General features: G+C 40.8%; 2 protein-coding genes across 2 annotated transcripts in view; both read left to right on the plus strand.

The window, feature by feature from the left end:
• The window catches only part of dlgap1a (discs, large (Drosophila) homolog-associated protein 1a), a 37,931-nt gene extending 35,541 nt beyond the window's left edge, over window positions 1-2,390 (plus strand). The window contains exon 10 of the mRNA XM_076293421.1: window positions 1-2,390. This exon is cut by the window's left edge and continues 239 nt beyond it. The gene's annotated coding sequence lies outside the window, so the exon portion shown is untranslated.
• Window positions 2,391-9,342: 6,952 nt separating this feature from the next.
• ptf1a (pancreas associated transcription factor 1a) lies at window positions 9,343-10,247 on the plus strand. Its single transcript, XM_076295700.1, has 2 exons — window positions 9,343-9,940; window positions 10,045-10,247. Exons 1-2 carry the CDS (start codon window positions 9,343-9,345, stop codon window positions 10,245-10,247), a joined length of 801 nt encoding a protein of 266 aa, XP_076151815.1.
• The last annotated feature ends 1,030 nt before the right edge of the window (window positions 10,248-11,277 follow it).

Raw genomic sequence — 11,277 nt, forward strand, 5'->3', positions numbered from 1 at the left:
ACACACACACACACACACACACACACACACACACACACACACACACACACACACTTGCTCCTGCACTTGCTCACCACCCTACCACACTAGAGCCTAGGCCATATTAAAGATTAGCTCCTCAGGCGTACAGTGGACTGTAAGCCACATGCACACTCACAAACTCAATCACTCAAAGACTCTCTTACATCCAATCAAACTATAAATACATACATACCATATAGATTTGTATTCACACTGCCAATGCCACGCTGGGGATGTAGTTACAACAGACACACACAACATACAACACACACACACACACACACACACACACACACACACATACACATACACATACACAAAGACATATCCAAATGTTTGAACTGACAGACAAACTTAGACATATTTGTATCTTTTCTTGTAAACGGACAGCCATCTCAGACACTGACATAGAGACATGTGCATAGCACAAACACACTCAGTGGGATGGCATAGGCATGGGCACAACCCCAGGCACAAACACAGACGCACTTAACACTGAGGTGAAAGGGCAGGGTGCTTGTAAAATAATCTCTCATATGTCTCTTTTTTTCTGTAGGGGATAAGAGGAATGCCACATATTTAGTTCTCTGTCTCTTTCCTCCACCCATCCTTCAACTTCCTCATCCCTCTCTCTCTCTCTCACTCTCTCCAAACCACCAGATTATAGCCCTCTACCAAACGCTTTCATGTAGGTTCTGTCCAGTAAAAGGAAAAAAAAAATGTTGAAACCCTTCTCATCAAAAGGTTCTGCCAGTGCCACTGTTTTATCTCATGATCTGCATCACCAGTCTCCCATAGGCACCGTCCAGTATTTAACCCGTCCACCTGGTCATCGGCCTTCCTGTGAGTCCCCCTCAGCAGGTTACACCCCGTGATTTTTATTCCCTCAAAACAAGGCCAAGGCGTTCCAAGAGTGATTGCTGAAATGGAATGTCGACCTAAGACAAAACATGAGAATGAACATGTGCCACATCAGAGACTCTCTCTACAGTAATAGCCATTCTTTCCGGTTGTGCTACGCCGGGACTCCTCTGCACACTGGAGGCCATGTTGTGGGTGTGGAACGGTGCAGTGGGCCCGGTTTGAGATGGCTGCCTTTCGCACAATGTTGGATACCAGAAACATTTCACAGACTGATTCACCAGATGCCACTACTGCCCGTCTGAAGCGATTCGTCAACCTTTCTTTTTTATGTTTGATTGTACCACAATTGGAAAACAACAATGGTGAATTCAGAACAGGGTATAAAATGCTTAAGCAATATTTGTTTGGAGTGCAAACAGACAAACCGTGGCCATGTGCACACTGTAACCTTGTGGTATGGAGATATTTTTTTGGCAAAGGTTGGCTCACAGACTATGAAAAGGATGCCTTCACTATTCTGTAGCTAATATCTGTTTCTTTATAATGCTGATGCTTGCTATTGTGAACAAGAGTCATTGCTCTTACACCAGAGAGAATGTATTTTCTCTCTTAGAACCTCTCATGTCATTTGTGGGATATCCCAAGAACACACACTATTCGTTCATGTATATTTCAATAAGCGACTTCCTGGTCTATTTCTAGAGTGGGGATCTTATGTGAATTTCTATGTTAACTCTCGGAGGGGCTTTGGCACTCTAAAACACACACACACACACACACACAAAACACTAAAAGTAAGTGACAGGATTTCTAAATGCAATGTCTCACCTGATTTTGTTTTTCTACATGATCTATTTCCAGTAGCAAGTTCAGTGGCTTACTGATTATTATCTCAAAACTTTCTCTTGAACTCGGCTGTCTTTCTGGTGTTCGTGGGAAAGGCGTGTTCGTGTAAGCAGGTGTGGTGAGTCCCAGGTGTGGGGGGCGCGCGTGCATCTGAGAGGACCCAGTGAGTCGCCCTGTCTAACCCTGCAGCCTGGTGGACACAGAGCAGTTCAACTCTCAGGAAGAGGTGGGGATGTGGCTGGTACAGCAAAAATCAGGGTCTCCTGCTGGTGGTGTTCTCCCTCTGTGTGTGTGTGTGTGTGTGTGTTTTGAGAGAATGTGAGCTGGCAATATGTCTATGATGTGTGGGTAGGTGGGGGGGGGGGGCTGAAAATTGAGTATACTGTATGAATGTCTGTGTGTGTGTGTGTGTGTGTGTGTGTGTGAGCGTGCAGGTCTTAAAAAGTGCTTCCTAATTACTTAGGTTCATACAATGTTTAACCTTTCTCATTCTATCGGGATGAAGTCAAGTAGCCTCATGAGCATATACAGTCTGTACAGAACAATCTCAGCCCCCTCATCTTTCTTTGGGAGTCCTTGGTGTTTGTACAAAAAAATTAAAAATGAAGAGGATGTTCCTATAAGCATGCAGACACACAGTAACATAGACCTAGATTGGATCTCTACTATCATTTATTGTTTTTATTCACTTGTTTATTTAGTCATTTATTTATCTATCTATTTATTTATTAAATGTATTTATTTAATGACAATTTATTTTTTACTGTTTGAAATATGTTTAGTGATCTGTCATGCTGCCCTCATTTTGTGAATATGTTTTAATGTATGTATAGATATTATACATTATGTGCATATTTATGATGGACACCAAATAAAATCATTAAGGAACTCTCCCCATTCTTGTTGTCATTTTAAAGGTATGCAACCAACATATTTTTAATTGAATCTGTTACAGCGGAACTTGGTAATGTGATGACAAACTTAATTTGCACACTTTCTGGACTTCCTTGCCTTGTATTATGGACTTTAAGAGTGGGGAAATTGGCATCTAATTCATGCATATACCCATATACCAGGCCTTTACTGTAAATAAATATATATTTGGCATGGTGATCACTATTTTGCATTGAGGGGATGGTTTTGCTCACTGTTGCCCTCCCGTGGCCAAAATTCAGTTGACAAAAGAATCCTTTAAAATCATAATGTAGGTGTAGCAGTTTCAAAGTTGTAGAGGCTGGTAACTCTGGATCCTTATACCTTGGTTACTCTCAAGTCAACTTGAACCAGTTCTACATCTTTTATATTTTCTCGACTGAACTGGTCAAATAACATGCAAATAACATGCTTGACCACTAGAGGGGGGTGTTGTGGCCATTTCAATTCAAACACGCTCAACAGTACCCATTTAGCCTACATTATTATTATTATTGCATTATTATTATTCTTTATATACAATGTCCTATGTGTGCATACATATGAGGCTTTATTGAGGTAGCACACGAGTATGTTTCACTAGTGAGGACCATCTAATTTGGAGTAGCGATATAATCTGTCTGGAGTCAAAGCCACCACATGGTGTCGCCACATGAAATGCGCAGGCAACTGGGCCAGAGTGAGAGAGTGAGTGAAGTAACGTCTCAAGAGAGTCGAGACTAATGCCATGACAAATTGTGTTGGCACTGTTGATATTGTAAATGTATGTGTAATGTGATTCTCTGTCAGCCGGTCACAAAATTACCTGATTTGGAATGTTAATAGTTATTATTTTGGCAGGATAACATTTGGGAAAACCTATACATAGTTAATATTTTATGTGTTTGTTTGTTTCATCCGGATAGCTATCGCCTCTGAAGAAAATATCAAGTATTTTAGAATGTGTTTTACTGATTAAGAAAATAGAGAATTATCTAAGACTGCTGTGCTAGACTTTTTCTCAATTTTCATTGTCGACTATGCACATATGCATTACAGTTTTTTCTGTTTGCTTAAGCACATTTTTTGTAACTATGGCTTTTTTTGCAAAACTCTACACACAAATAGGAAAACCTTTCACCCAATCAGCAAAACATTGTAGCTCTCTTGCAAAAGCTAAAACACCTTGCTTAACTCTTCACACCTTCGTAAAAACAGATGTTTTCGTATCAAACAGTAAACACAAGCCATCACAATAATAAGCACACACTGATGGTCTGAATAAAAAACACATCTGACTTTTGCTTTCTCTGTGCACAAGGTAGACTATGTCAGTTTGAGGTCATACTTTTGTCATAGTTCTGTAAACATACAGGGATTCAAACTTCAAGTATTGGTGTTTATTTACACACATCAAAACAAACACAAGTGTGTTTTTCCAAGTCAAAACACAAAATAGCAATTTCACTGAGACAAAACAAATCAGTCTACATCGGGTCTTCTCTCTCAAAATTCCGTCTACATCACATGCAATGTCCTAGTCCAAGGCACCGGGAAAAATATATTCTGGAATTACGTATCCAGGCCTGACATGACAATATCCCCACATGTAGACTGTTTTTTGTCTGTAAAAGGGCTATTTCTTTCTCTTCTCACTCTTCCTGCTCCCTCCATTGTTCCCATTGTACATTACCTGTGGCTTATTTATAGTGCTTAGGCTGATTGCAAAGTGAACTAATTATCTAAAACAGTTTTCACATGAGAAAGTGTGCCAGAGAGTTGGCAAAATAGTGTAAATAATAGATATACATGTGTATGATTTGCCAGGACTGTGTTGATCATTTGGAAATTGAGTGTAAAGCAGTGAGTTGTGTTTACAGTTACGCAAAAAGAGTGCTGTGCAGTGAATTGTGCCTACAGTTGTGCAAAGTGTGTGTTACAAAATTGTAAACTGAGTGCAAAGCAGTGTTTGTGCTTTTAGTTTTGCGAACTCAGTGAGTGGTTTTGCTATAAGTATTAATAGTTTTAGAAATTGTGCTATAAGAATCACAGTTGTGTTTAAGCATTCAGAAAAAAACTGTAAATATGCCATATGGCTATGCAAAGATATATTATGAAAGTAACATTTAAACGCTTGGGTCACTCCTGTAGACCCGTTTCCTGAAGGGAAAAAAACATCGATAATCCGATTTCATAGGCTACCATATTTTACTCAAGTGTTAATCTTGAAGTTTCACTTAAAGAAAGGACCAGTTGGACAGTGTACTGAGTGGTTCCGCGTCCAAGACAGTGTCCGTATTGAAACATAAGGTTTATGCAGTCCCATGGCAGAAAATGTCCTTGATGACTGATTTATTTTCGGGGCTATAGGCTTAGCGGGTCTCTGCAGAGCCAGACAGTGTCCACTTGGTAGCCTATCCTGCGTTGTTTTGGGACGCCAGTGAGGAAATCCCTAATCTCTCTCTGTGAAACTGCCTGAGGGCAACCACAGACTCAGATTAACCCTCGAATCAATTAGTTCGGAGAATAATGAATCAATAATCTTCTTAATCTTTAGTGAGGATAAACCAATTATAATTTCCACACCTTTTGGATATGTTTGACCATTGAAAGGATTTTGATCTGTGATGTCTCTTTCACAGTCCAGTTCAAGTCCAGGTGTCAGGTATATGGGCTGGTAGGATATTTTTAGGAAATTACTGTGTTCTATTTTTCATTCATGTATTGCCTGACATTGAAGAAAACTGGATGATGGTGGACTTCAATCATATAGGCTAAATGACCTTACCTGGAACTCTATGTCCTGAACTACTAGGTGATACATATTACGTTCATATTGTAAGGCCTATTTGCAGAATCTACTGAATAGTCTGCCCATTTCACAGAAATATTGTGTCTGTGAGGGCTGGCTCATTCGCACACCTCGCGGTGTAGAGGGTTAGCTACCGCAGCACTGGAAAATTGGGACACAATATGCGAGGCACACAAGTTTAGATGTGACAATTTAAAGAATGGCTCGTTTATTCACCTCTTTGAATAACGTGAATCTCTGCACACCCCATGACCACGGTTCTAATTTGTCTGGCAATCTGGAGAGCGAGCGCGCTGTGCGCAGCTTCTATGGCTATGGCGCATGTGGCGGGATTCCCAGGGACTCCCAGTGTTAGACAGCTTGCGCATCAAGCCAGCCTTCTACAAACTCTGACCTTTCAGATCTCCGATGAAAACAGCCCTCGACTGCTCTCTCTACCAGCCAGCCTTTTTAGGTACCAGGTCAATCAATGAAAAGCACAGAATGCGATCACAAGAAAAGAAACATTGCGAGCAGAGGAGCAACGTGTTGTCGAGTATCAGGGTGACAGAATACAGATTCAACAAGTTCATCTCTTTGCCTCACTAATGTTATGTTGCCAAGGACAATACACGTTGCCAAATTATGACGACAACAGAGCTATGATAATGCACACAATTGTTTGGCGTCGTCAGATCAATGTTTTCTAAAAGATTAGCACTTAGGAGGAGACTATTTATGAGTAGTTAATTTACTGTCAGGAAATGACTCGTAAATATTTCCTTTTATCTCCCCTTTCTCTAATCCTCTTTAACACAGATTACATGGATTAAGGGTGGCTCTAGGGGATTAAGTCGACCTGTCGCAATGGGTAGTCGACGCTTTAAATAAGCAATACATAATCAACTATATATTTGCTTCATATTTGCTTCAACAATTGTTTCATTCTTATAATAATTTCAACCACAATCAAAGATATCCCAGATACTCTCTGGTTCATGAATTCTAATGCACCATGACTTGAGCAATACGACGTCTCATTTATAACTTCTCATTGTACCGTCTGTTCAACAAATGCAAGTGCTGTTATTCCCATGAGTGCGTTCGCTCTGCAGAAGTCTCCACCACTGAGATGGTTGACATTAGAAAATTGATTGCACAGAGGTGACGGTCACGGTCCCCTCCACCCTTTTAGTCGCAGGAAAGAGGTGCTCTGTTGGGCAGCAGGTTCCTGCTCAGGTACGACCAGCCTGGGTCGGCAGCCATCCTACAGGTGTGTTGACTTTAAACAGGGCAGGAATCTCTTAAGTGAAAACATACACAATTTATTTAGATAACAAAGGTCAAGACAAAGGAAAGCAAACTCAATATAAAGCGACTGGCGTTTTAATGGAGTAAACAATGTTCTGTTTCATTTGGAATCGCTTTTCCAAAATAACACATTTTTACATAGACACTCAAATAAAAAAGTTCATATAATAAATGAAGCCACACATTTGATCCAAACAGCAGCCGCAGCGTAACACTCTCCATTTATTATTAGCAATGGGTTGTCACTGACTAGCAAAGAGCGCAAGTGGTCCGTTTCCCACGGATTGTCCTTCAGAGTGCAGCTTGCGGCGTGGTGCGACATACACTTTTTCTTTCTTTTTTTCATTCAGGAGAACAAAAAGACCCCCTCCAACTGGCTTTGTGTACGCGTGGATAAGGGTTGTTTATAGACTCCGACCAGTTAGCATCTCAGGTACCAGCATAATTTGTTGTGAGGTGGCTGACAAACGTCCTCTTTGGCCACCACTGTGAGGCCACGCTGCTTTTATGCGCATACCAGCCCCTGTCATAATAAAACCATACGCATGGCAGTGAGCGCGCTGTCGCCTCAACTGGTCCATTTATATGTGTTTGTTTTTTAAGGACAACTCCAATGGACTCTTGGGCAATGCATTACGTGGAAATATAATAACAACAATAATAGCCCTGGTGTCAGTAATGTTCAGATTGCGTGTATAGACAAGTCGAAATGCTTTCGAGGATCACGCAAACCTGTTGAAACGTTGGATATTATTTATGGATTGGTAGCCTATTGTTAGATTTAAATATTTTTTTAAATATTAGAGGTGATTGTATCGATAACTAGGCTATAAGATACGTATGCGTTTGCGTTATGCGTTTACACAATTTAAATATGAAATCAAATGGCTAGTACAATGGATGGCCTTTATAGGTAACAAATAATTAGGAATCCTTATTTGCTTTAGGAATGAGTCTAAAGGGAATCAATGTTTTCTTTTTTGAGGCTAATGTTGATATATCCATACCAGGCAAATGTTTGTGTGCCGTCAAAAGCGCTTTTGAACCCCAAGAATATTGTGCAGTTTTGCATGTACCAAAGGGATACCAGGAATAGCCTACTGTATCACCATAAAAGCCCCAGATAACTGCTCTGATCAAAGTCCATTATCCACTGCCTGCAATCATAACTATTCGTTGTTTTGTGTGTTATTACTGTTAGGGCCTATTACATCGTGAACTTCAATTCAAACGGGCTTAAATGTAAATGAAAGGTGGGCTGAATTGCATACTTTCATTATGTTAAAAAGTGGACACACGCAACTGATTTTCCCCATCTTTTATCTGCACCGACTGCTTTCACATGTGAGCTTTTCGGCTAGATAAGGACACTTAATATCATAAATTAGGGACTTGCAAAGTGATGTTTCACTGAATACTGTTTTGTCCCCCTAAGTGTTCCCTTATGTTCTCCTGATTGTTTTGTAAACCGGCGAGTGCACACAGTCGATAACGTGGCGGACCCGTTCGTAATGATTGATGTAGGCTACATCCTATTCCCCTGCCGGCCAGTTTTCTATGACAGCGCCTTTCACTGGCGTTACTTGTATACAAATGTTTGCGCTTTATTAGTGGTCCTCAAGGAGAACCCAGGGGTGGGTTCAATGGGCTGGAAGGCTTGATAATTAAGTGCTCACTGGTTTTAACCTCCTGCACGCAGGCCGTAGAGTGGGTGTATACCTGCTTCAGACGTGTCTCCGAGGTGACAGGTCAACAATGGTTATTTTTTCTGCCCACTAATAGCACAGAATAACTTGGCTCATTGGGTTTTGTTGCCACTCTTTGCCAAAAGAACACAAAAACGAAGGCAGCACGTGCAGGCCATCATCGCCTTTCCCCAACCCATGGTACGACCTTTCAGCATCTTTCAACAACCACAGTCAATATAATCTAAACAAAAAAGCGTAGTGCCCGAGCTCAGACTTATGTGTGAACAGTAATTCTGAGTTTGGTGCAAAAAATATTACATTTCAAGTCGGTATGTCTTTAAATGGGAAATAACAAATAATGATACTAAGGGGAAATAAAAAAAAAAAACTAATAATGCTACTAAAAATACTGATTAATTGAAAGCGGACTCTTATTTAATAACATATACCTACTATTATGTATGAGGATACAACTGCACGTTTAAGTTTCGTTTGTCCATAGGTAGGCTATTTTAGTTTAATGGTCAGTCTGTGCATTTAATTTCTATCTGTCCATTGACCTAAATAATAAAAGCTTTATAAATTGTAAACTGATCAAATATTTTATTAGTTATTTATTTGTTATTTACAATGGGGATTTTGCCATACACCAGAATCACGTTAGGAGGGGTCAAGGGGAGTGGTTAGAAAGGCTTATGTTTTAGGTGCGCTGTCTCCGCTGTGGATAGAGAGAATGCCGCGCACTGATTGGTTGGCGCTCTTGGTTGATGGCACGCGACAGTGGATGTAGTTATAAGTGTCCTCGCGTGCCGGTCCTCAGCTGAAGTAACTCTTGAACATCCAGGGAAGAGTACTAGACGTGGGCAACAGTTGTTACTGGGCAACGAGCAAACAACTTTTTGAAAAAACATGGACACAATGTTGGATCCGTTCTCGGGGCTGGACTCCTTCTCCTCCCCTTATTTTGACGACGATGACTTTTTCACAGACCATTCCTCTAGAGACCATTTGGACACGGACGAGTTTCTAGATGACGACGTCAACTTCTTGACCTGTCAAATCCAAGAGTATTACAAAGATAGCCGGATTACGCACGATGGGGAATACTGCGACGCTGGCAACTTTTCGTTCTCGTCTTCATCATCCACGTTCTCTTACGGCTGTGCAGACAGCACCTCGGAGCTGTCCCCTCACGGAGACGATGGGCTGCTGCTAAAGAGGCGGAGACGCATGAGATCCGAAGTAGAGATGCAACAGTTGCGCCAAGCTGCCAATGTCCGAGAGCGCCGCAGGATGCAGTCCATTAATGACGCGTTCGAAGGTCTACGATCTCACATCCCAACTCTGCCATATGAGAAGAGGCTTTCCAAAGTTGATACTTTACGCCTGGCCATAGGCTACATTAACTTCCTTGCAGAGCTTGTGCAGTCCGACATGCCAATTCGGAACCCCCACGCTGATGCTCTAAACCAACCCAAAAAGGTTATAATTTGCCACAGGGGAACAAGTGAGTAGTGTTACTATATTATTATTGTTGTTGTGTTGTTGTTCTTGCTGTTGTGAACGTGTCCTGTCTCAATAACTAACATAAAAACTTTTCTTGTGCCTTAGGATCTCCTTCTCCAAGTGACCCTGATTACGGTCTGCCTCCTCTCGCCGGTCATTCTCTGTCCTGGACAGATGAGAAACAGCTAAAGGATCAAAATATTATTAGGACAGCAAAGGTCTGGACCCCGGAGGATCCAAGGAAGTTGCACTTAAAGTCATCTCTCAATAATATTGAGAATGAGCCTCCATTTGACTTAATATCCTAAGGCACTGTAATAATGTTATTGTATACACATATGTGTATTGAACTGTATGGATGTATCCATGTATTTTTCTCACGTTTCGTTGTATAAGTGTATATATTTATATTTCGTGTAACCCTTTTTTTGTTTATTTGAAAAGGTCACCGGCAATCATCATTAATAGTATGGTAATTTAATTGTTTTCAATGATTCAGTAATATATTGTTGTTTCTTAATTTAACGTTAATTGTATGTAAAGATTAAATATAAAGCATATATTTTTATAATGAATGAAAACTTGAAATGTCCCTATTTATGATATTCTGAATAAAAGCTCTTATACTGTATGACTTTGGTGTTTTGCAAATCAATTCCATGAAACGTGATTATCCATAATACAAAATAACTTGAATATGTGACCATAAAATTACCAGAAAAGCGCCAAATTATAGAATCAGTTCAATTAATCTAACACAAAATAACACAGACGAGTCTGCAATGCTTAACGAACAGACCGCATCTTGACACCTCAACAACGGTTGGTGTTAATGGAAATTTAGTCGTATGGCTGAGCCTATCATAAAGGAGGCGTGTTAGATAATTAAGAATGGATAGATGTGTTGGGCATCAAATAAGATATGCATACAAAGTGGTGAGACAATTTATTACGTGTGTTTACAACACATTCGGACACTTAACATGTAAGCGCAACATTGACATGATGCATGGCAAAAATGTACTGTGATCGCGTAAAGGTGTAAAAACAGACAACCGGGCTTTCTGAATGTAGGACTATTAAGAGGCATGGCTATTCAACAGCCCATGTGCTGCCAGGGGCTGTTGCCCATGCACAGTGCAGGTGCTTCCAGACGATTTTTTCCCGTGGTATCGGGCTGCTGTCCCATATAGCTGGCCGTCTGTCTTGTCTACGTCAGCTATCAGAGTTATTAAGAGGTAGGCAAACAGACGTCCATGCCCACACATCCAACCCAAACCTGTGAAGCGTGCCTAGAGAACATCATCTAACCGGCTGCTCGGAAAAATCAAAGGACGC

The sequence above is a fragment of the Alosa pseudoharengus genome, unplaced genomic scaffold, assembly GCF_046254945.1.
Source record: "Alosa pseudoharengus isolate Yale_2024_CS ecotype anadromous, Long Island Sound unplaced genomic scaffold, YU_APseudo_1.1 YU_APseudo_1.1_scf_2, whole genome shotgun sequence".
NCBI lineage: Eukaryota > Metazoa > Chordata > Actinopteri > Clupeiformes > Clupeidae > Alosa > Alosa pseudoharengus.